Genomic DNA, 26,694 nt, shown 5'->3' on the forward strand with positions numbered 1-26,694 from the left:
CTTTCCATACCTGTTTAAATAATTTAATGGCATATGTTCGGTTTTGGATTTCCACTCTGTATACCTCAAAAATTTCCCCTTCTCCGATTAAAAAGTCTTTGTGGAAATTTTTGCTTCCTTCTACGATGTTGTGAAAGCTGATGGAGGATTTTAGCAATATTCCTTAGGAAGGAAAGTAGGGAGAAGATAAGTTATCTTTTTGCTTTTTAAGAATCAGCCATCATTATAAAGAACCAAGACTTCCCTCTTAGAAACAAATCAGAGTTCAGAGAAAAGTCAGTAGAGGCAGCCCAGGAGCCAACACCAGAGCCTACCATGAGTTCTCTGCACTCTCACTCGGGCCTGGCTCCCACCATCCCACAGAGCAAATCGCTTATTAGATACTCAAACAATTACACTGTGATTCTATCACCTTTCCAAAGAGATCAGTCAGACAACTTAGTTGGGGTAATTTTCCTAAGGTTATTTCCTTGTCATTAGATCAACAGATTATCGGTGACCCATGATGAACCCCAAACCAGTAAAAAAATATATATATTGAAGTTGAAATCTTAATATGACTAAATAATATTCGCTAAGCATGACTGGTAGAAATATTTTTCATGACCCAAATCCAACTTACTTCCTCAGAGTAAATTGGGAAGATGCTTCAGCTCTATAAGAAAATCATCTCAAGCAGAGAATAGGAGGAAATATTTCAGAGGTAACCAAATGCAAATTCAAAGGGAAAAGCCTAAATAAATCCTGCAGAGACCAATTCTGGCTATACTTACACATTTCGTGTTTCATTTGGACCTTTTTGCAAAATCTTAAAAGATCATGCATAGGTGGTTCAGATGGATCTGCCTGCAATGCAGGAGACCTGGGTTCGATCCCTGGGGGAGCCCCTGGAGAAGGGAATGTTATTTCACTCCCATATTCCTGCCTGGAGAATTCCATCGACAGAGGAGCCTGACAGGCTATAATCCATGGGGGTGGCAAATAGTCGGATACAACTGAGCAACTGACACCTTCACTTTCAAAAGATCATAACCTTATCTAACTTTTTAAATTCTCTTTTGAACCAAAGAAGCATCAGATCTGGTGGCGAAGATTAAGGCAAAGCAGCTTTAAACAGCCACTAAAGTTTATCAGGCTGATTCCCAGATAGAAGGAAATTATTCTCTCGGCTGATAGAATAGGAAAATTGATCTGGCAAATAATTGTTTTTCATAGTGACCACCAGCACCGCTTTACAATAACCTCTAAAAATTTCTCTACAAGTGCTATGAAAATTTCTAAAACTATACAAAACTCAACATAATTTTTAAATGTCTTCCTATGACACATAAAAATAGCAAATGTCATGAAATTATAAGTGAAACCACAATTATGCTCTTTATTGGACAATGAATTTGTAATATAATAGCAACATATCATCCATCAGAACAATGGATTGGTCAAAATTGAGAATATTTTGATATCTATGAAAAATTTATCCTGAATCTGCATATTAATGGTTACCATGTTTATTGGATATGTCTAAATTTCACTTAAAGGAATTCATGAATTCACTTAAAGGAAAGCATGATTTAAAGGAAAGTTGGGGTTTTTTTTTTACCTTTTTCATTACGTTCAGGAATAAGAATATTATCCACTGTGACATTGGCTGTTTCCTAAGAGAAGAAATACATACTAAAATAATTCAATTTCATAAGTCTAGAAAGAACAGAACCTCAACAGAAATCCAAAGCTACCCCTGGGACTATACAGTGCAAGAAAATGGAATCTAATTTAGAAGAAAGCTAGTAGAATGCAAAGTTATTTTATTCTATTCGACAGTATTCACTGCCATATATATTTAAAGCTTCCACACCAACACAGGCTTCCACTCCAACACTAAAAACTAAAGTATCAATGTCACAGTCAATTATAGCCAATTTTAAATGACTTCTATTCCTATAAAACTGATTATCTCTAATTTGCTTTAATAAAAACTAACAGTAACATGCAAAACGTCAACTAGAACAGGAAAACTAAAAATTGAGTTTAGACAAATAGATAATTCACAGTACTCTTAAATGTTCTATGACTCATCTCTGACAGAGCACTAAGAGGAGAAAGCTCTCAACTCTTCAAACAGTTACCAAAAAATGGCAACCCACTCCAGTATTCTGGCCTGGAGAATCCCATGGACAGAGGAGTCTGGCAGGCTACAGTCCCTGGGGTTGCAAAGAGTTAGATATGACTGGGTGACTAACACACAATCTCCTAAATTCCCAAATAAGTAAAGAAGAATGAGAACGAAAGCTTTCCTTGCTTTAAAAAAGTAACTGCAAATAATAGCATTTTTCTGCCTGATAGCTTCACTTCTTACACTCGATTATAGATGCAACAGGGTTCAAGGGTCATTATCTATGCACACACATTCTACCTTTTGTAACATGTTTGGAAATTCTTTTCCCCGATGACTCTGCTCTGTAGGATTCAAAGCTGTTCCTGAAAGAGAAATAAGAGAAGTTAGTTATAACTGTTATGTTCTTAAAAAACATTATTTTTCTTTCTTATATTGTGAAAATAAATACCTTGCTCGTAAGGTTCATTTCTAAAGCTCAGTTTCATTCCCATTGAATGGTTACAAATTTCCATACATGAAAGAGCTTTCTAATGATCAAATATAAAAACATACCTTTGTTCACTTAAAATATGAGCACCTATCTTTTTGTTTGTAATTTTTTATTTTAACAAAAAACATGTGGCATGCAGGATCTTAGTTCCCTGACCAGGGATTGAACCCATGCACCCTTGCAATAGAAGTGTGGAGTCTCAACCACTGGACTGACAGGGAAGTCCATCAGTACCTATCTTTTTTTCTTTTTTATCAGTACCTATCTTAAACTATTGCTGCTACTGCTGCTAAGTCGCTTCAGTTGTGTCCGACTCTGTGCGACCCCAGAGACGGCAGCCCACCAGGCTCCCCCGTCCCTGGGATTCTCCAGGCAAGAACACTGGGGTGGGTTGCCATTTCCTTCTCCAATGCATGGAAGTGAAAAGTGAAAGTGAAGCCGCTCAGTCGTGTCCGACTCTTAGCGACCCCATGGACTGCAGTCCACCAGGCTCCTCCGTCCATGGGATTTTCTAGGCAAGAGCACTGGAGTGGATTGCCATTGCCTTCTCCCAATTACTCGTTATTTCTCCTTAATTCCCACTAATCTGATGTTCCTCAATATTTCTTTGTTTTTCAGACAGTGCATAATATCAAGAGGTTCGTGATGCCCATGTCTTATTACTGGTGATATTAATCTTGAGCCCCCGGCTAAGGTGGTGTCTGCAGGTTTCTCCACTATAAAATTATTATTAATTATGTTAATTAATAACTAATAACTATGTTGGGGGAGATACTGGAGACTACGGATATATCTTGCTTCTCAGATTTTGTTATTAAACATCATCAAAAATATTAAAATACGAAGGTGAGAATGGACAAGAAGAAAGCAATACTGTTATCAGTTTTCTGTACATATATTTGAAACTTTTACAATTATGGGATTATATCCCTCTGGGTTAGTCTACTCGTTATCCTATCTTGCACCAGAAGGTATTAGAGGGGTGTGTGTGTGCATGTGTGTGAGAGAGAGACCAACCACAAACGCCCACACTCTCCCCAGCTGGACTATTACTTCTGTCTGTTACGGTTCTGCCTGAACTAAGGAAGTCTGTGGTGGCTTCCTACAAAAAATTAAAGCTGCAGCATTTTGCGGTTACTTCTGACATTTTTGATTCGGACTTTAGAAAAGTTTTATTTCATTTTCTAGTTTTCCTTAGATGGTACTCTAGTGTTTCTTAGATTAGTTTGCTTAGAAGGCTAGCAACAAAACACAATGACAAACCTTGAACAAAACTACAAACCAATTAGACCAAACAGACTTTTACAGACTTTTATATTCAGACTTTTTATATTCCATCCAAAACACAATATACTCATACTTTGCGATTGTACACTGAACATTCTCCAGAACAGATCACGTGTCAGGCAGTAAAATGAGCCTTAATAAACTTGGAAGGATGAAATCATACAAAGCGTATACTCTGAACACCTGGAATTAAAGTAGAAATCAATAACAAAAGGAAGTTTTTGAAATTGACAAACACATGAGCATTCAACACCAAAGTCATAAATAACGACTGAATCAAAGAAGAACTCACAAGGGAAACTAGAGAAAACTTTGTGATAAATGAAAACAAAAACACAACACACCAAGATTTATGGCATGCAGCAGAAGCAGTGCTTAAACAGAAATTCTTTTGCTGTTAATGCTCTCCTTTAAAAAGAGGAAAGATATCAAATAAACAGCCTAAACTTTTGCATTAGGGAATAAAAAAGGAGAGAAAACTAAACCAAAGGAAGCAAAAAGAAGGAAGAATTAAGATTGGAGGGAAAGAAATGAAACAGAAGAACAGAATAGAAAAACAAAAGAGAAAAATCAATGAAATCAAAGTTGGTTCTTTGAAAATATAAACATAGTTGACAATCCTTTAGTTAGACTGACCAAAAAAGAAGAAAAGAAGACTCAAATTATCATAATTAAGAACAAAAGACATAACTACTGACCTTACAGAAATAAGATGAATTTACAAGGGAATACTGTGAACAACTATTTGTCCAAAAACTAGACAAATTATATCAACAGATTCCTAGAAAGACACAGACTACCAAAACTTGGTCAAGAAGAAATAAGCAATATGAATGGATCTGTAACAAGGGAAGAAGTTTAATTAATATTTTAACACTCTCATAAGGAAAAGCCCAGGTCCAAATGGCTTCACAAGTGAATTCTACCAAACATTTAAAGAAGACTTAAGACCAGTTCTTCACTAATTTTACCAAAATAGAAGAGGAGGAAACAACTCCCAAATCTCTTTGAGGCTAATATTATTCTTATATCAATGCCACACAAAACAGCACAAGAAAACTATAGGCCAATAACCCTTATAAATATAGATGCAAAAATCCTCACCAAAATATTAGCAAATTAAATCCAGAAACAAATAAGAAAGATGAGATACCATGACCAAGTGGGATTCATCCCAGGAATCCAAGGTTAGCTTAATATCTGAAAATCAATCAATGTAATACACATTAGTAAAATGAACAAAACTCATAAAATTCAATAAGCTATCACGATAAAACTCTAGGGAGAAAAAATTTCCTTAATTTGATAAAGGGCATCTGCGAAAAACCTGCAGTGAACATCATACATAATGGTGAAAAAGAATGTTTTTCCCTTAGATCAGGAACAAGAAAGAAGGTCTGGTCTTGCCACTTTTATTCAATGTTATACTAGAGGCTTCAGGCAGGACAATGAGGCAAGAAAAATAAATAACAAACATTCTGAATAAGGTATTGGTCTATAGAATAAAATTTGAAGCTTTCAGGCTGCAAGGGCACTAAAAGTCATTGTCCTGTTGTTGCATATAAATAGACAAGACTTCACTGTCTTGATAAAATGAAGATTCAAAATGGCTCTCCTAAGAAGCCAGCAGAAAGCTGCAGATTTCATGTCAAAACGAAAAGACCAGGCTTCGCTGGTGGCGCAGAGGTAGAGTCCGCCTGCCAGTGCAGGGGATACCAGTTCGATCTCTGGTCCAGGAAGATCCCACAAGCCTGTGCACCTCAACACTGGGCCTGCGTGCTCCAGCCGCGGAAGCCCACGCGCCTAGAGCCCACGCTCCACAACGGGAGAAGCCACCGCGGTGAGAAGCCTGGGCACAGCAGCTAGAGTAGCCCCCGCTCAACTCGAGAAAAGCCCGCATCGCAACCAAGACCCAGCACAGCCATAAAAAAATAAACAGAAATATCAAAAGGAAAATTAAAAGACAACCACTGATCATTGAGATTTACATGCAAAATGTGGTATGTAAGGACATATGCACACATGCTCAGTCACTTCAGTCATGTCGGACTCTTTGGGACCCCATGGACTGCAGCCTGCCAGGCTCCTCTGTCCATGGGATTCTCCGTGGTTTGGTTTGTCATGTCCTCCTCCAGGGAATCTTCCTGACGCAGAGATTGAACACACATCTCTTGTGTCTCCTGCACCGCAGTAGATTCTTTACCGCTGAGCCACAGGGGAAGCCCATGTCAGGATATGCATGCCAGAAATAATGACAGCAAGTAAAAATTCTAGTTTCTTGAACAACTTGGTTATGCCCTGAGCTCTGAGGGCATGTTTCATGGATGTGAAGAAACCACCTAGGGGCATCCACCTGAATTGTAGGAACAGTGCCTGGGAAGAAATACAAGGCCTTTCTCTGTAACACAGTTAAGTCCTCTGTATATGAGCCTTCAAGTCGAGAACTTTCAAAGATGCAAACGTGTTCCCTCAATGTCAGGTGTAACTGCAGCTTGCCGTCCATTTCCTATTGCTAACAATCCTTCAGCTCTACCATCTCCTACCTCCTCTCCCTCCTCGGGTGACCCTTCTCGCCTGTTCACTCAACGCCAGGCCCTGAAGGCCAGCTGCTGTCCTAGACTACTGCACCATTCAAGGTGCTGTACTATAAGATTAAACACACTTTATTTTTTGTGTTTGTTTGCTTTTTATGTTTTATTTTTATGAAAAGTATTATAAACCTATTAAGTACAAATACTTTTTAGCTGATAGTGTGAGTTGGGTACCTAGGCCAACTTTATTGGACTTACAAACAAATTGGATTTATGAATGCACTCTGGGAATGGAACTCTTTGGTATGTAGGGGATTTGCTACTGAAAAGAAAACCCAAATCTAGAAAGTGATCTCTGGAGATGGGAATATGAAATGCCAAAAAATCTTCTAAGATGAAAATCATTCCCCCCAAAAATGAAACAATTTTAAGGAAAGGTAGACAAAAATAGATTATTTGGATAAGTGATAACTCTGTTCATGGTAACAACAAAGAAAGACTAACTCTTTATGCACTTTCAGCTAGGAGCTCCAACTCCTGACTCAGTGAGTTGATGTCATAGGAAACACAAGTGTAGAAAATTACACTTAAATGTTCCCAATGTGGGGCTTCCCTGGTGATCCGGTGGTTAAGAATCCACCTTCCACTGCAGGAGATTCAGATTCAATCCCTGGTCAAAGAACTGAGACTCCATATGCCCACGGGGTAACTAAGCCCACGTGTGGCAATTATAGAGTCCACATGCCTCGACTAAGACCAGATAGGGCCAAAAATAAATGTTTCCAAGGAGTCATCACCTGGCTGCTTTTAATAAGCTATATAATTTATGTTTATAAGATTATAATTCAAAGCATTTACTCAATAAATTCCAACTGCTGCTGCTGCAGCTAAGTCACTTCAGTCGTGTCTGACTCTGTGCGACTCCATAGACGGCAGCCCACCAGGCTCTGCCGTCCCTGGGATTCTCCAGGCAAGAACACTGGAGTGGGTTGCCATTTCCTTCTCCGATGCATGAAAGTGAAAAGGGAAAGTGAAGTCGCTCAGTCGTGTCCGACTCTTAGTGATCCCATGGACTGCAGCCTACCAGGCTCCTCCATCTATGGGATTTTCCAGGCAAGAGTACTGGAGTGGGTTGCCATTGCCTTCTCCAAATTCCAACTAAATAATTCTATTTTCCCTAGCAAAGGATTCATAACAAAACACTCCTTTTCATGTCAAATTTATCTATCTTCTGGTATTAGGGCAGTATATTGTCTTTCCACCAATCAACTAATCTCACATTTTAAAAAACAAAGGGATTTTCCTGGTGGCGCAGTGGATGGGAGTCCACCTGCCAAGGCAGGGAACACAGGTTCGATCCCTGGTCTGGGGGGATCCCTCACGCCTCGGAGAAACTGGGCCCTTGGCCCACAACCAGTGAGCCCACGCTCTAGAGCCCACAAGTCACAACCACTGAGTCCACATGCTATAACTCGCACACCGTGGGCTGTGCAAAAGAAGCTGCTGAAAGGAGAAGCCCGTGAACCAAAACCAGAGTGTGACCCCTGCTCACCGCAACTAGAGAAAGCCCGAACAGAGCAACGAAGATCCAGCACAGCCAAAGATAAATAAACAAAAAGAAGGGAGGAATAAAAAAAAAAATACTCAGAAAAAAAAAGAAATTTTGCATGTGCCACAGCCTAGGAGTCAAACCAAAGACGTGGAATTTTTGTCCATATAATTTTCCACTACATAAATAAACAACATAGAGTGTGAAAAGACACTCTGCAATCTATTCCAGAAAACTGAAGTATAAAATATACTGAAGTATAAAATATACTGGTGTGAGTTTATACTGTGAACAAATTGCATGGGTGCTTAAGGCCCAGATAATGAAAAAGCATCACTTTACAGCTCCCAGAGACTCAAGGGCATTTTGCTAGATCAGTCAGTGTCATAGAGAAGCATTGTGCTGTATAAAACTCAGTGAAGAAATAGTGTGCAACAGACACAAGGTATTAGCCAAGTTACACATATATCACTAACAGGATAATATCATGCTGGAAACCTATGGGAACTGTCTAATACCTAGTTCATATGAAAACCCTACTAAATAAAAGTCAGTCTGAAGCTACAGTTTTCTGGTACAAATCTCTCAGGATTTCTTCTCATGTGTGTAAAGCTTCTTTAAGTGATGAGATAGTGGCTTGCCTGGACTAAATATATTATCAAACAGCATGTGTGCAAAAACACAGAACTAAAAATATGCCTGGATGAAAGATTCAAATAAGGCTGCTGATCTAAAAGAGTTTCCCACCTAAGAGTCCCGCATCCATAACCTAAGACCCAAGATCACGCAAGATCATTCTTGTCGATGTCAATGAATCCAAAGTGGAATAAACAGAACAAGGGACATTAGGAGATTATTTTATTGACAAAGACTGTACAGGGAAAACTTCACATACTTTACTTCCCAGGTAACTCTAAATGTGAGGGATGACACAGCGTCAGAAAGAGAAGACAAAGAGAGGGAAGAAGCAGGACATGGTGAAATAGATGTAACCAGGTAAAGCAGAGTTAGAAGCCATGGCATAAACTCAGCAGTGAAGATGACAGAGAAATCCCAGGGTCATTCTGGAGGCTATCATTTGCACCAAAATACACAGGTGGTTGCTGTTGTTTACTCGCTACGTCATGTCCAACTCTTTGCGACCCCTTGGACTGTAGCCCACCAGGCTCCTCTGCCCACGGGATTCTCCAAGGCAAGAACACTAGAGTGGGTTGTCATTTCCTCCTCCAGGGAACCTTCCCAACCCAGGGATCAAACCCATGTCTCCTACATTGGCAGGAGGATTCTTTATTGATGAGCCATCAAGAAAGCCCTAAAATACACAGGGGAAATTCAATTATTTTTGACTTGTTATTATAGGGTAAAATAATTATAGCATTATTTTCATTTTATTAATATTGTGGTTCTGATCATGTTTATGACTCAGTTTCAGAGTCTTGGAAAGAGCTGATTCTCTTAACTAAGTAAGAATGAACATTTTAAGAAGTATAGCTTGTAAATAAATTTTAAAAAAACAACTATAAAGTGGTGGAAAGGAATTTGTTGTATAAATTAGGCAATAAGAAAAGAAAATGTCACAAAAATATGATGCTGCAAACTCCCCTTCAGGTAAAAGCCGTAGGTAAGGAATCACTGACATACAACATGACCAGTCAATGTCTTGGATAAAATACAATATTTACAAGTTACAATTTATATAAAATGAACCAAGAGCCACATCATTAGAATCAACGCTTACCATAATTTGTAATTAAATGGATAGCTCGATGATGCCCCATCTCCTGGAGGATCTGTAAAAGGTCGCCAATGGTCTTGTTTTTCTGAGCCCAGGACCAAAGCAATTCTCTTGTTCCACTTTTACCTTGGTCTACATATTTTTCAATGTGACGAACATCCAGCCAGCTGCTTGAAAGCCGCTCCGCTGTGGAAATTGCAATAGGAAGAACCAAAGAATAGTTTACTTTCATTGGAGTCCCTGGTATGTTTTATTACATTTTATTTACATTTTTGTTTTGAACTAATTTTAGCATGTACTCCTTACCTAACTTCCCCTAATGTTAAGATCTTACATAACCACAGTACAATGATCACACCCAGTGGTTATTAAGCTGCAAGTGAAAGTGAAAATTCACTCAGTCATGTTCAACTCTTTGTGACCCCATGGACTATACAGTCCATGGAATTCTCCAGGCCAGAATACTGGAGTGGGTAGCCTTTCCCTTCTCCAGGGGATCTTCCCAACCCAGGGATCGAACCCAGGTCTCCCGCACTGCAGCAGACTCTTTACCAGCTGAGCCACAAGGGAAGCCTAAGTTGCAAACCTCATTCTAATTTCACCCATTTTTCTATTGATGTCTTTTTTCTGTTCTAAGATCCTATCCAGTTTCTCGCATTTCAATTACTTGTTATTGCTCCTTAATTTCCACTAATCTGATGTTCCTCAATCTTTTCTTGTTTTTCAGGACGGTGAAATGCTTGTATCCTTCTCTGTGATGCCCATGTCTTATTACTGGTGATATTAATCTTGATCCCCCGGCTAAGGTGGTATCTTCAGGTTTCTCCACTATAAAATTATTATTAATTATTTTAAACTAATAACTATGTTGGGGGAGATACTGGAGACTATGGAAATATCTTGCTTCTCAGATTTTGCCTACAAATATTTGCAACTATCAGTGGTTCTTATTAATAATAATCATTACTGCAGGATTTGTTTAATGGTCTTTTTCTATTTCATGATTTTCCATCTAATGTTCATTAACTGGTAATTCTGTAAGAAAGTGTTGTCTCTTCTTTCCCATTTATTTAGGTAATTAATTTATCCTTATGAGTGTGGACTCATGAAAATTTATTTTATTCTACAAGTTAACATCTAATACTATCATTATTTATTCTGCTGCTAAAATTGCTCCAGCTTTGTCCATTCAGTTTGGCTTCTGCATTCTTCTGACAAGCCCTGTTGTTTTGGGAACAGTTCCTTATTTTCTGGCTGCACAAGTTGCTCGAGGTTCATTCTGTATTTTCTCTCCCCCAGTCTTCAATATAGTTACTTTTCCCAGGCGTCCTGGTTCCTTTTCTTGGATAATGGTGTTTAGAAAGCAAGAACTCGATGCTAGAGGTATTCCCTGTTGCTAGGTCCTCCAAGCAGACCGAGCTGGGAACACATACATGCATGTGGTCTCACCCATACATCTGTATTTTCCTATCGGTACACATATGAAAAGCCACGGTTCTCTACTGATTCCTTTGATCCAAGTCAGTACCACATGGCACATGCTAGTCCTGTCTCATGTACAGTTTCATTATCACACTGTGAGAAACTGCTCTCATTATCTACAATGTATTTCTTGTTTGTTCCCTTCCACTGTGTACATAAAGTACTTTCAGAATGGCTAACCCACATCCCAGTGAGGAACAGATTAGCTAACCAAATTACAGCACTTGTGTACACTTGTTTTTGTCCTCAGCCTGAGTATTCTGGGGAGAGCTTGTTTTCCAAGGTTACTTAGGTTAGTTCTTTTCTTTCTCATTTTCTTCCGTGTGGTCACTGATAATATATTACTAGTTAGATTTCATTTGTTGAAACTTTTATGAAATGCTGTTTAAATTTTTTATTCTTGATTGTCTTGCTGAACATGTTTGAACAATTAAAAGTTATTATCTGGGTAGGGTCTGAGTAGGGTCAGGGAAATATGTTCTGCTGGATAACAGGATTTTAATTACTCTAAAACAGTCTCTATGACTTTTTTAGGGTCCCCTATAAATATCTTAAATGGAAGTATATGACTTTTTAAAAAAAGTTTTATTGGAGTATAGTTGATTTAGTATGACTTTTTATGTCACTGTGAGATAATAGGATTCTTTGGGTAAAAAATTATACAACCTTTCCACATAAATTCCAAATTTTAAAGTGTATCTTAAGGCAAAGGAGTGGGGAAAGCAAGCAAATGACAGATGGAAGGTAGCTTTCTCATCCCTGGGACGGGACCCGCAGGTGAGTCCAACCATCTTGAGTCCTGAAATGAACAATGTGTTTTAGGGTCAGTGATGGTCATGGCAGCACCCCCCTCATACCTTTATCCTCCAGAAAGTCTTAAAACTCCAGGAAGTCAGATACAGGTCTACAGATCAAAATCCAACTGCCAGCTGAAAGTGGTCACGGGGAACCCCAACACCTCACCGTAACTGGCTGTGGGAATCAGCCCCTCGCCTCGGACACACACGAATTTGGAAGCTGCCCTCCAGTCGTAACAGAGGCAATCTCACTGAGGGACTCACTTAGCCACCAAAGATGTTCTCCAAAGGCCGATGTCCTTTTCTAAGGTGAACTATACGGTGAACAGGCTCTCAGCTCTGAGCAGAGCAATAAGCCATCTTTTTGTTCAGTCTGCTTCAGACTCCACAGGTTTTAAAATTTCTTAATGAACTATACACCAGTTACAGTATTTGAATCAAGACATCAGAAAGGTAAATATCTTCTGCTTACTATGGCATCCCTCCCCCCCAAGTTTTCAGCCCGACATGGGTTTGCAGGACTATTAATTTCCTTCAGTTTTATGTTTCTGCTGAGATTATAAGTAAACCCTGAAAGTTGAAAGAGATCACAATATGATACCACTGTGCAGTGCTAAGTCACTCAGTTGTGTCTGACTCCTTGTGACCCCATGGACTGTAGCCCGCCAGGCTCCTCTGTCCATGGGATTCTCCAGGCAAGAACACTGGAGTGGGCTGCCACGCCCTCCTCCAGGGGATCCTCCCGACCCAGAGACTGAACCAGCGTCTCTTATGCCTCCCGCATTGGCAGGCGGGTTCGTTACCATTAGTGCCACATGGGAAGCCCTAAATGATGCCACTACTATCCCTCTTTCTGAGAAAACAGAACAAAACAGATTTGGTAGCTAGTCCTGATGCCCACCAGTACTTCCAGCTTCAGTCTCATCAGAGGATAAGGTTCTCCTGCTCTAGGTTGGTGGTTATGGCTGCATGTCTCTTCCAGCCAGAAACACCGAAGGGTCAGGGGGCAATTCACCAGGCTCCCATCCCTGCCGCAGCCACGGTAGAAGCACGTGTCCAGAAGGAGTGCCTGAGATTCTGCACCACCACGGTGGAGACTGGCTGTCCTGGACTCTCAGCGCTCTTCCCACAAGCAAACAGGAAGCTTCTCCTAGGTTAACCACTGAGATTTAGGTGCTGGGCTTTTTTTTTTTAAACTGCAGTGTAATTTAGACTAACCCAACTAATACATACAAAGTTCTTGTCTTGAATGTTTTATTTCAGTCACATACCCGAAATGAGTGAAAGGAAGTGAGTACAATCAAACAAGGGAAGACAAAATTTAAATATTCAATCTGAATGCCTGCATGCTGAGGCTCAAGTGGGGAGGGGAGGGGTAGAGTTACTACAAAATATCTAACATCATTCATTTAGTTAGAACGTCTTTGGCCTTCTTCCATATTTTAGGTTCTGGCAAGAACATCTTCCTTTCACATCTCTTTGAACAGATGATGTCTCATGAAGAAGCAAGGACTATCCAAATGCCTTTATATGTTTGAGACAAAGTATCACTAAAAAAAATAGAAAGGTACCTTCAAAGCAAAATATTTGGCAAGACATGCTAACTGTATTTTAATGTATTTTTAGATGATGCCATCTGTCTATTTGATTGAGACACAATTTTATGAACACTTGCAGTTCAGTCACTAAGTCGTGTCCGACTCTTTGTAACCCCATGGACTGCAGCACACCAGGCTTCTCTGTGTTTCACTGTCTCCTGGAGTTTGCTCAAACTCAAGTCCATTGAGTCAGGGATGCCCTCCAGCCATCTCATCGTCTGTAGCCCCCTTCTCCTCCTGCCCTCAATCCTTCCCAGCATCAGGGTCTTTTCCAGTGAGTCAATTCTTCGCATCAGGTGGCCAAAGTATTGGAACTTCAGCTTCAGCATCAGTCTTTCCAGTGAATATTCAGGTTGATTTCCTATAGGACTGATTGATTTGACCTCCTCGCTGTCCAAGGGACTCTCAACAGTCTTCTCCAGTACCACAATTAGAAAGCATTGATTCTTTGGTGCTCAGCCTTCTTTACAGTCCAACTCTCACATCTCACAACTCACTCATCACATGAACACTTCAACTCTTTCTAAGAGGTCCTAGAAGTAATACCACAAATCAGTGTCATTCAAATATCTGATGAGTATCTACTGACTGTTAGCAATGCAGTAACTGCACATAGCAAGTGTGAGTTGGGGTATGAAGATAGGTCCCTAACTAAAGATGGGGAATCGTGGGCTCCCTTGGGGAGTGGTTTCCAGAGCCTGAGTCAAGATTAAAACTTTGAGTATTTAATTAAAAAAAAAAAAAAAAAAAAAAAAAAAACTTTGAGTATTTCTAAAGAGATGCCAATTCTTATGGAATAATTGGATAGAGTATACTATCCCAGAGAGGAAAAAAAATCACTCAAGTTCCAATTTGAAAACAAGACAAAGAATGACCTCTGAGCCCCATGAATTATATGTACTCTCTTCTAATGAGAAAAGTCACCAGTCCAGACATCATTGTGGCCCCCTGAATATATGTAGAAACACGTGGGTTTAGTGATGGATCTGTCACCAACCTACAGTTCAACTCCAGACAAGTCACAGGCTCATTGAGCAATCTCAAATTTCTCATCAGTTAATGTCCTTTGACAAACAGGCCCTCCCAAAAACAGATACCACATTTGGTTGCCCTTCACTGGCCTGCTGATTTTTTAAAAATTATTGTTTTTTTATTCATTTGGCTGCACGTGATCTTAACTGTAGCAGGATCTTCAGTCTTTGTTGCATGTGGGATGCGAACTCTTAGTTGTGGCATAGGGGATATAGTTCCCTGGCCAGGGATCGAACCCAGGTCCTCTGCTTTGGGAGCACAGAAACTTAGCCTCTGGTCCACCAGGGAAGTCCCTGGCCTGCGTTATATAATCACAGACTTTAAAACACTTTCAGTCTTTAAAACACTTCCCAGTCTCCAAATTAACACTCCAAAAAGAGAATGCTAAATATCAAATTTCAGCAAAAGAAAAGTTTAGATTTCTACTTTGTCTATTAGTAAATCAACCAGCTAACATTTATAGGAATCAGGCATAATGCACCAAGTGTGGTTTAGTCTCTAAGTCATTGTCTGACTCTTGTGACCCCCATGGACTGTAGCCCACCAGGCTCCTCTGTCCATGGGATTCTCCAGGCAAGAACACTGGAGTGTGTTGCTATTTTCTTTTCCAGGGGATCTTCCTGACCCAGGGATCGAGTCCCGGTCTGCTGCATTGCAGGCAGTCTCCTTACTGACTAAGACCCCAGTGCAGCCTCTAAGGTACCATAAAAACTAACAACATTCATATGCCATAGAGCAGGGCTTTATTTTTCCTTAATAAAGCAGTTCTCTTCCCACTTCCACTGTGTGAGGTAAGATCCACACATAACTTCTCAGGGGTGAAGAGAGAAGATGCTCTGTGGGTTCCCATAGCCAGGGAAGAAGCAGGAGGTCATGGGACATCAGCGCACGTTGCAACAGTTGGGGGATTGAGGCCTCTCAGATGGAGAACTGCTCCAGAAATGAAGAAAAGGACATGAGGGGCCAAGGGGAGGCCAGCACGCTTGCAGGAGAGGGTTCACGTTAAAGACAGGGTGAGTAAGCTCCATGAAGTCCATGTTACCTTCGTAGGAGTGTGCTTAGCACATAGCCCACGCCCAGTGCATATTGCTGAGTGACAGAGGCCCTGAGTGTCAGCGTAACTTAAAACTTTATCCTGAAAACTGGGACAAATTTAAGGTTCTTGAGGAGGTGATGCAGAGATGAAAGCTCTAGTTTTCAGAAGACCCATCTGGTGGCAACAGCAGCAGGAGTCTCATAAGCCATAATTGCACATAAAAAGGTATAAACTTTTTATAGCTCACAATTCTCACAGTAGGGAAGCAGCAGTTTATTAAGAAATCTGGAGTTAACTTTTCAAGTTCCACGGCATGTCAGCTTTCCCACATAATTCTGTTACCCATTTTTCTTTCTGTTAATTTCTGAATTTCCTTTTTAAAAGTGCAAGAGGCCATGATTCCCCCGAGTTGAGATTTAGCTGGAGGGTGAATGAACAGATGCCAAATGTGCTGAGGTTCTTACAGTTCCCTAACAGTGACCTGGGGCAAAGGTTTCTGAGTTTGCATTCACTCTAAGGAAAGCTAACGGTGTTTTTCTAACAGTAAATAGTTGACAGTGCTGAAACTGACCCAGCTCAGTGAAAATGGATCCCGAAACCATGGGTTGCTTCCAGGACTGGAAATGAAATGTATTCTCTTTCCGTAACTGGTGATTCATGGCATAACCTTAATAGCTTTTCTCCAGTGATGATACACTGGGAATAGAAACATTGCTAAAAGAATATTATTAGCATCCATAAAATGTATAATTCATTTAAATCAAATTCTGCAAAACAACATTAATTTGATGTGACAGGAATGCAAATTCTTTTTTTAATTAATTTATTTTTTTTAAACCTTTTTATTTTGTACAGGGGACTGACTCCCTGGTGGTTCAGATGGTGAAGAATCTGCCTGCAACGCAGGCAACCTAAGTTCGATCTGTGGGTCGGGAAGATAACCTGGAGAAGGGAATGGCAACCCACTCTGGTATTCTTGGCTTGAGAATTTCATGGACAGAGGAGCCTGTCAGGCTACCGTCCATGGGGTCTCAAAGAGTCAGGTACGACTGAACAGCTACACTTTTTCATAGCCGATTAATGATGTTGTAATAGTTTCAGGTAAAAGCAAAGGGACTCAGACATACATATACATGTACCCAAGAATACAAATTCTTGATTCCTGTTATGTTCTTCAATATGCAAAGTCTTCTCTAGTCCTTCCTTACTTGTTCCAGGACATAGAAATTTATTTATTTAAACAATCCTAAACAAAGAGTGAGTTTCTTAGTGACCACAGTGTTGTGAAAGTGAAAAGCATTCTAAATGAAAAGATACATCTGGAAAAATATGCTGTAGTTAAACACTGTTTCAAATCACTTTTTGGAAGGGTGAAAGTCATCTTGGCATAATATAAGCCAAAAAAGTACCCGAGAAGTCCAGAAAGAAATTAATCTGAAGATACTGATAGCTTAATAATTATCCAGTGCTCAAAGGTCATCGGAGCTCTGTTTTGAGAGGGCAGAACTATCTAGGAGTGCTAACCACTGGGGAATTCAGCTGCAGAAATCACTCTCCACATGCAAATATGCCTCTGAAGGGGTTTTTTAGAATAACGCAACATACCCTATTTGGAATCTTTGTATTTGCATATAACCACATGCCAAAATCCCTAGGAAATTATCTACATTCTTGCAAAGTTTGTTTTGAGATAACAAAATGAGAAAAGGAAAAGACGTCTTTTTTCTTTTTTTCCCACTAGTACACAAACAAATTAGGCAAAAAAAAAAAAAAAAAAAAAAAACCTTTAAGATTGAAATGACATTTTTAATTCCCCCAAAAAGCAAAACAAAACTCAAAAGCGTTAAGTGAGCTCAACTCCCCTTACCAAACCATAGTATTAACACCCACTAACTCATACATTTTACAAGAAACAGTACTTTTCCATACTTAAGCTTATGTGTACTTTTTACTCCCTACCTGAGTAGGACTCATATTTCATAAATGGGAAGGCCTATGCATGAGGGATCCTTCCATCTGTCCTGATCTCTCAATCCCTGACCCAGGGAAGGATCTAACATTAATGACTTCCGTGAGATAATTGAAGAACATTTCACCTTCAACAGCAGTGTTTCTGCCTGGAACTCAGAAACTGTGTCCTTCCACACTCAAGTAATAATCAGTACAATTTTCCTATACTTCCTTCTCATTAAAATTCATAGATCTATACTGGTCTGTTGTCTATGTTAAATTGGAAAATCCTTACAAGCAGGGTCCATGACATTGTATCTAGTATAATGCTTTGTTTAAGAGTCTGCCCAACAAGGTTTGGATGTTTAACAGACATTCATTAATTCATTCAATCAACAGATATTTACTGAAATGTCTTCTCTGTACCAAGTACAATATTAGATGCTTGAGTAGTAAGCAGGAAACAAAGTAAACAAAAAATCCCTGCCCTCATAAAGCAGGGATTATTGTCCCTGTCCATTTCTAGATGGACAATAAACAAAGAAATATATGTATGTATATGCATATATATAAAGTATATAAGGAATGACAAGTGATATAGAGAAAAGTGAAGCAGGAAAGGAGCATAAGGGAGCATGTATGAATTTTAAAAGCAGAGGCAGGGTACATGATAGTTCATCAAAATCCAAGAAGGATGTGAAGAAGGAAGACTCAAGATTACCTATAGGAAGAAAATTCCTTGAATGTCCATGGAGGCCAATTAATTTGGAGTTGAGCAATTGAGAAGAAGGAAGTGAGAAAAGCAATGTAGGGCTTTGGCGTTTACTGTGACATGGGACTTCCCAAGTGGCACTAGTGGTGAAGAACTTGCTGCCAATGGAGGAAACATTTGAGATGTGGATTCAGTCCCTGGGTTGGGGAGATCCCCTGGAGGAGGGCATGGCAACCCGCTCCAGTATTCCTGGAGAATTCCATGGACAGAGGAGCCTAGTGGGCTACAGTCAACAGGGTCATAAAAAGTCAGTCATACCTGAAGTGACTTAGCACGTGCAAGCGCGTGCACACACACACACAGACGCACACACACACACAGTTCACATGTTTAACAGGCTTACTGGCTGCCGTGTTGAAAAGAAACTCAATGAGCTTCCCTGGTGGCACAGTGGATAAGAATCCATCTGCCAATGCAGGGGACTTGGGTTCCATCCCTGATCCGGAAAGACTCCACACACCTTGGAGCAGCTAAGCCCACATGCCACAATTGAAGCCTGTGTTTTCCAGTCCATGAGCTGCAACTACTGAGCTTGCAAGCTGCAATGACTGAAGCCCAGGCAACTAGGACCCGTGCTCCGCAACAAAAAGCCACCACAATGAGAAGCCGGCGCGCCACAGCAGAGAGGAGTTACCACTTGCTGCAACTCGAGGAAGCCCGTGCACAGCAAAGAAAATGTAGCACAGCCAAAAAGAAGTAAATAATGAATTGACTTTTTAAAAGAAATAAAGAAACTCGAGGTGAGGCAGGGGGACTAACTAGGAACCCAATTAGGAAACTGCTGAATTATCCAGGTGAGATCTGATGGTGGTTTGGCCCAGGATGGTTGTTTGTGGTGGCAGAGATAATAAGTGGTCAGATTATTAGATAGATCCTGAAGGCAGAGTCAATGGCATTTACTGAGAGACAGGATGTGGTTTGTGAGAGAAAGCAAGAAGTCACAGGAGACTAAACTTTTGGCCTGAACAAATGAAGGATGGGGTTGCCACTAATTGAGATGGGGAAAAACTTTGGAGGCGTGGAACACTTCTGGACTGTTATGGTGGAGAAAACTGTCAAGTAGGCAAATAGGTGGATGGTGCTGACGCTCAAGACAGAGACCCAGGCGAGAGATCTGGGAGCTGTCAGCACATAGATGGTACTGACAGTGGTAGGATAGATAAACAGTAGAGAAGAGGCCCATGGAATGATCCCAGTGGTACTCTAAGAGATCAGACAGAGCATACGAGGTAAGAAGAGAAGGAAGAGAGTGCAGTGTTCTAGAAGTAAAGTAAAGGTTTCAGGAGCAAGGAGTGATCAAATTTGTCAAGTAAGATGAAGACTGAGAACTGGTCATTGGATTTAGCCACAGTGACCTTGGACAAGCGAAACGTCAACGGAGCAGTGGGGTAGCGGGGTGAAGACCTGATTGGAGCAGGTTTAAGGGAGGATGGAGAAACTGGGGCATAAAGAACCCTTTTGAGGAATTTTACCATAAAGGGGAACAGAGAAAGAGGTGGCAAATTAAAAGTCTGATTTAGACAGAACACTGTAAGATGTGAGAAATGATATAGTGGAAAAAGAACATGGGTTCTACTCCACCTTCAGGGAGGGGAAGCTTAACTCTCTGTTTCTTAAGTTGGGCCAAACAATGACTTCCTTCCAAAGAGCGTAGCATGGAAAGCGGGTGGGGCAGGGTGATTTCACATGTAGAAACCACAGACACTACTCCAGCCGTGGTTAACATCCAGAGTGACTGGTCACGTAAGCACCGTGCTCCCCTGATCTGATGTAATAAAGACGGCACTCCACCTCTTGTGGTCTGCCCTCCCCCGAAATCCACAATCTCAGTCCAGCCATGAGAACAACATCAGACAAATCTCAGTTGAGGGACATTCTCCAAAACAGGAGACCAGTCCTGATCAGTAGTGACCAGTACTCCTCAAAACTGTCAAGGTCATCAAAAACTAGAAAAGTCTGAAAAATTATCACTGCCCAAAGCCCCCAAAGGATACACGATAACCAAATGAAATGTGATATACTGGGTGGGATTCTGGAACACAGAAGAGACTTTAGGTAAAAACGAAGGACATCTGAATAAAGCATGAATGCAATTTAATAATAGTGTATCAACAGTGGGACAAATGTACCATACTAATGCAAGATGCTAATAACAGGGGAACTGGGTGCAGAGTATATGGGGAGGACAGAGTATGTGAGGACTCTTTGTACTATCTTCTAAATTTTTCTGTAAACTCAAAATTGTTCTAAGCAACAAAGTCTATTTAAAATTAAATAAAAACAACAACATAAACTCTGGAATCTGACCATCTGGTTAGAATCCTAGTCTGCAACTTATTAGACTCTGATTTGAGGTACATGCAGAGTCATTTCAGTCATGAATCTTCCGAACCCAGGAACTGAACTCGCGTCCCTTACATCTTCTGCATTGGCAGGAGGATTCTTTACCACTAGCGCCACCTGGGAAATCCCCGATTTTGAGGTAAATTACTTAAATTCTCGGAGTCAGTTTTCCTATCTATAAAATGGAAATAGGATGAGTACCTGTGTCCTAAGAGCTTTTGTGATAAATAATGAAATAATCAGGTAAAGTGCTTAGCACAGAGTCTCTGGCAAATAGTAAGCACTCAATAGGGGCTTCCCAGGTGGCGCAGAGGAAAAGAATTCCCGAGTCAGGAAGATCCTCTAGAGGAGGAAATGGCAACCCACTCCTAGTGTTCTTGCCTGGAAAAATCCCATGGACAGAGGAGCCTGGCAGGCTAGAGTCCACGGGGTCACAAAGAGTCCAACATGACTGAGTCATTGAGCATGCATAGATAAGCACTCAATAGATGGTGGCAACTATCAGTATCATTATTATTGCTTTAAATCTTTACTAAATATTCAAACGCACATTTAATGTGATCTTACATTTAATTTGTTTTAAACAGATTCATAATACTTTCTATGGGAATTTTCTTTCCTTTTTTGAGAGGAAGAAAGCTGAATATAACCTATCACATAGTATCTGTAAGAAGGGTTTCTCTCATTGTACCATAAATGTTCAGAGGTTTTACAAAGTAAGCTGCTCCAAACAATTTAAACACTAGTTCCATGCAATGTAATGAAATCAGTTGTCACCAGAGGCTCTGCATATATGTTCTTATGTCTTTGAGGTAGTATAAGATAAATGGCATTTTTTTTTTTTTGCATTTTCTAAATTGGGTTCCTACTTTCATTACAAAGCCATAAACTCATCAACATCAACCAGAGAATAAATAATCTTGTGATTACACTATTTTAATAACAATGAAGTAAAAGTGATTTGAAGATTAATGTGTAGGATGTGTTTAAAAATGGAAAGAATTAAGTGGAGTAGGGAAAGACTACAGTAAAATAACTGCTATATTAAAATACTATTAAAGAAGAGAATTTGACCTGAGCAAATGACTCCGAAACCAGACTGTGCATCAGACTCACCCTGGGGCTTGGCAGAAAACATATCATATAGGCCGCCATAAGATCTGCCTTTGTCAGAACTGCCTTTGTAAACACAGCTTGATATTCACCATCATCAACAAACATGATCAGTTCAAGTGAGAACCAACACTTAGTTCAGTTAATCTTCCTTTTGCTTTTCTCTTCTCTTGCCTATCACTTTTACAGTTGTTTTCTATATGGAATTTTGGACCCTCTGCATCCTCAGGCTTTCAGCTGTCCTGAGCATAAAAGAAACTGTCTCCTCGGGGCTTCCCTGGAGACTCGGTGGTAGAGAACCTGCCTGTTAATGCAGGAGACACGGGCTCACTCCCTCATCCAGGAAGTCCCACATACCGCGGAGCAGCTAAGCCCATGTACCACAAGTACTGAGCCTCTGCTCAAGAGCGTGGGAGCCACAACTACTGAAGCCCACGCCCCCTGGAGCCTGTGATCTGCAACAAAAGCAGCCAGCACACCACAACTAGAGAGCAGCCCCCACTTGCCACAACTCGAGAGAAGCCTGTGCAGCAACGAAGACTCGGCGCAGCCAAAAATAAATAAATAAAATTATATATATAAAAGAAACTATCTCCTCGATTCAGTCCTCCAACATTCTCCCCTCTGCCCTCTAAAGTCAAGTTTCCCCTCCCTGCACCTCTTTCCTTCCTTCTTACTTTCACTGTGCCAATGGGGAAACCTGGCCTATTTAACACAGGCAGTTGCCCTCAACCGCCAGGAACCAACCCAGCCTTCCTTTTCTGCCGAGCCAACAATTCATGAAGTAGGTGGTCCATGCCTGGCCTCAGGTCAGAGTATGGTCCAGGCAGTCAGGGGCACAGCCCCCTGCACAATGAATTACAGCTAGAGTATGAAGGAGGAAACGGCTTACAGTCTTCCCCTGTGAGAGAACAAATTTACAAAGGAACAACGGTCAGGCTACCTATAAAACACGACGCTGACCCACAAGGGCATCAGCTAGCCCAGGAAGCCAAAGTTCTATCTAGAGTAACCGGTCTGGGAGGTCAAACTACTATCAGTAGCAACTAGTCCAGGAAACCAAGCAATAACCCTTACAGTGATTGGCCCCAAATGGCCAGGGCTTCATTAATAGCTGACAGCTTTCCTAATTTTTGCCCCCGATTCCAACTTACAGTCAACTGGAGAAAACCAAATACGTACCCTATCACACATAACGTCCCACTTCTAGTGGCCTGTGTCCAGCTTCCCCATGCCAACAGCCTCTAGTGAGGGCATACCTGACTGAAGTTTTCTCTTTTTGAGCTACAGTTTTTCCACTTCTCTGCTTGCCTTTGCCTCTTGGTCAAATGCAAGCGATGGAGGCTGACTCCCTTGCTTTGAATAAATAGCCTTTGCTTGCTCTCATTTGGGTGGTCTTCATTTATTTCCACTACTAGGAAAATAGGGCTCTGTGTTTGAATGGCTCCCTGAATGGTTCTTTCATGGCAGAAGTAGCTGTACTTTAGGGAGGCTGCGAGATGCAGTGGAAAGAACACAGTAATATTTGTGACCCTGAGGAAGTCAGAGAGGGAAGTTGTAGGTTATCAAACGCCAAGGTCTACATGTCTTTTTTCTTTTTGATTTCACGTAGACCTTATTGTTTAGAACAGTTTTAAATTTACAGAAAAGTTCAGAAGAGACTATAAAGAGTCCTCATACACTTTATCCTTTCTGTATACCCTGCTTCAAATTCTTGCTTTGCACCTCCTGGCTTTGGACTTCTTACTTTGTTGGCTTGGACCAGTTACTTAACCAACTTGTACCAGCTTCCTCAGCTGTTCAAACACTGATGATGATCGCACCTGCCTGACAGGGATATTGGAAGAGTCTATGAGAGAACCCAGATAATGAATGAATATCTGAATTTCATGGGAATGGAGGGAAAGAGAGAGGAGAATGGGAGAGACAAGATTCAGGAACATTGAGCCGAACTTCCTGAAAAGGAGCAGTGGCCTAGGGCTGAGTACTAACTGCCCCTTTTAGATGAGACATGTTCTTCCATTTTCATAGTCTATACCAACCCACTTCCCTCATTTAAGATACCTGCTCAGCCCTAACGCTCTTTAACCATGGACTGAACTAAAGACATTTTCCTCTTCCAAATTTGGTAATTCTAGGAAACCAAGGGATGCAAAAACTACCATGCCATCATCCATTTCAAAAAGATATGGTGTGAGGGGGATCTTAACTCTCAAATGCATACTGGAAATGTCCATGGTCTCCAGAAATCAGAGTTTTCTCATTTTTTACTGCAGGGCTGTAATATAAAATTAGAGCTTATAATACCTAGAAAATCTTTATACAACTAGAAACTCCATAATGCCACATTTCATAAAGTGTGACCACATTATTTCTGCTATTTTGGGTAAGAATAATAGATAGTTATTTCAGAGAATTAAGACTATACTCTTTTGACATATTTGTGTTTGTTTTCAACTAACATTAAAAGTGACATCATGCAATATCAAATCGAACCATAAACGCAGATATTTACAGATTTTTGTCTGAATTATTTCTGTTATCATACTCAACACTTCCAATAGGCCATTGCTTAACTTTCCAAAGTCTGCATAAAATGGAGCGTTGGAGGCAACTTGCTAAATTCAAGAGCCACTCTCTAACCTAAACCTTCATTCCTTCCACTAGACTGGGTAAATAAGCAAGATATATTTATAAAGAACGCTGGAAGGCACGTTAATTACAAATAATTTTTTAATCTAGCATTTCACCTGAAATGTAATTAAGGGGAGTGCATTGAAAACAACACTTGATAAATATTTTACAGGTATAAACATATCTTCATACGAAAATTATACTCTGAGGGTCACTTCAGAATGACAAGAGACATTTCACAGGCGTTTCTTTTTTAAAATATTCCGAACCAGGCAAGGCAGGAATCCTGGCGCAACATCAGATGGTCTCACGCGGGGGGCCGGTTTCCCCACGGGCTCCGCTGCCTTAATGGAGCTCTGGGGTGGGTCTCGGGAGTATCCGCGTCCCTCCCGGGGCGAACGGGGAAAGGGCAAGTCCGCAACAGGGAGCCTGGGCGGCCTCGCGGGCCCGCCGCCCCGGGGCCCGCCGCTGCGCGGGCCGCACGTCTGGGCGGGCGCGTGCGCCGCCGCCCCGCCGCCCCGCCGCACTCACCGAGGCCGCGCCAGCCGAGCGCACCGCCGCCCCGCCGCCCCGCCGCACTCACCGAGGCCGCGCCAGCCGAGCGCGCCGCCGCCCCGCCGCCCCGCCGCACTCACCGAGGCCGCGCCAGCCGAGCGCCCCGCCGCCCCGCCGCCCCGCCGCACTCACCGAGGCCGCGCCAGCCGAGCGCACCGCCGCCCCGCCGCCCCGCCGCACTCACCGAGGCCGCGCCAGCCGAGCGCCCCGCCGCCCCGCCGCCCCGCCGCACTCACCGAGGCCGCGCCAGCCGAGCGCGCCGCCGCCCCGCCGCCCCGCCGCCCCGCCGCACTCACCGAGGCCGCGCCAGCCGAGCGCGCCGTCGCAGCTGTCCAGGACCGCGCAGAGCTCGCCCAGCAGCGCGGGCGGCAGGTCGAAGAGGAGCGTGTGCGACGAGAGCGCCCTGCGGGCCCCGCCGCTCCCCGCCGCCCAGGCCATGGCTGCGCCGCGGGGCCCCGGGACCGCGCCCGGGAGGGATGCGGAGCCCAGGGCTCTCCGCGGCCGCGCGGTGCCGTTACTCAACCGCGGAAATCCTGCTCCACGACGGCGGCCAGCGAGGCCGCGCGCCCGGAGCCCGGGCCGCGCCGAGGGCGGGCCCCCCGTGACGCACGGCGGCTCCCGGAGAGGCCCCAGCGGCCGCCGGGTCCCGGCTTCTCCCGGGCTGGTTGGATTTCCGTTCCTCCGGCTTTGGGGCGAGACTGAAGAGGCCGAGAAAAGAGGGAGGGGTGAGAAAGACCAGAAGCGCAGGACTGATGGAGAGTCCGCCATCCCCTCGACCTGGCCCGGACGGACGGGAGAGGTCTGCACTGACTTCTTACACAGTGATATCTTTTGATCCTCTTCTTGGAGGAAACACTTGGAAAAACCCAGAAAAACTGAAAGAGGAAAATAAACACTCACAGCCCCGCTCAGCTGAGGACAACCCACCACTCTAAAGGGCTAGCACGTTTTCCTCCGACCTTTTACCGAAGTTAGATAAATGGGCATGTCTGAGATGATTATTGGAAAAGACGAACCTGGATACAGACAACAAAAACAAAAGAGAGAACGAAGTGGGATGAAACTGTGGCCGTCTTCTTCATGAAGTTGTCCATTCTCCAAACTGTTTGGTTTTACTAGTCTTTTGTCCGTGGACTTTCCTGATGAAATATTGTTCGACCACTTTTTCCTTCCTCAAAAGGCTTCGCGAAATTTTCCTCTAGCTGTCAACAAGCTTAAGTAAAATTGCATATTGTTCTGAAGTCTTCTACCATTTTTGCTATAATATCCCGGCGCAGGCATGATATGAATGCTGAGCTTACTCGCTCAGTCGTGTCCCACTCTTTGAGACCCCATGGGCTTGATACGAATGCTGCTGCCCCCCAAAAAGGGGAGATACTTGGAACATGGTGAGAAAAATACCAGCCTGAAGGACTGAAGAGTGGACGATGGCCATTGAAAAATTTGTTCTTCTTGCTTAGTCGCTAAGTCGTGTCCGATTCTCCGCGACCCCATGAACTGTAGTAGCCCGCCAGGCTCCTGTGTCCATTGGATTTCCCAGGCAAGAATACTGCAGTGGGTCGCTATTTCCTTCTTCAGGGGATCTTCCCAGCCTGGCCAAGGATTTCTTTACCACTGATCCTTCACGGAAGCTGCCATTGAAAAAAACCACGATCTGTTTGCAACCCTGCAAAC

At 42.2% G+C, this 26,694-nt stretch overlaps 1 protein-coding gene across 3 annotated transcripts in view; it reads right to left on the reverse strand.

Moving 5' to 3' along the window:
* IRAK3 (interleukin 1 receptor associated kinase 3) overlaps positions 1–25,443 on the reverse strand; it is a 59,453-nt gene extending 34,010 nt beyond the window's left edge. The window contains exons 1-5 of one of the 3 annotated variants that reach the window (XM_065934696.1): positions 25,317–25,443; positions 9,712–9,894; positions 2,414–2,478; positions 1,601–1,655; positions 11–162 (exon numbers count right to left, since the gene is read on the reverse strand). In XM_065934696.1, coding sequence (XP_065790768.1) covers positions 11–162; positions 1,601–1,655; positions 2,414–2,478; positions 9,712–9,751 — 312 coding nt within the window. In that variant the 5' untranslated portion in view covers positions 9,752–9,894; positions 25,317–25,443. Of the gene's footprint in view, positions 1–10; positions 163–1,600; positions 1,656–2,413; positions 2,479–9,711; positions 9,895–24,996; positions 25,076–25,316 lie in introns of those variants that run through there. The other 2 variants (XM_065934695.1, XM_065934694.1) reach the window with 2 other exon arrangements.
* Positions 25,444–26,694: the final 1,251 nt, after the last annotated feature.

This window comes from Muntiacus reevesi, chromosome 4 (genome assembly GCF_963930625.1).
Source record: "Muntiacus reevesi chromosome 4, mMunRee1.1, whole genome shotgun sequence".
Taxonomy (NCBI): Eukaryota; Metazoa; Chordata; class Mammalia; order Artiodactyla; family Cervidae; genus Muntiacus; species Muntiacus reevesi.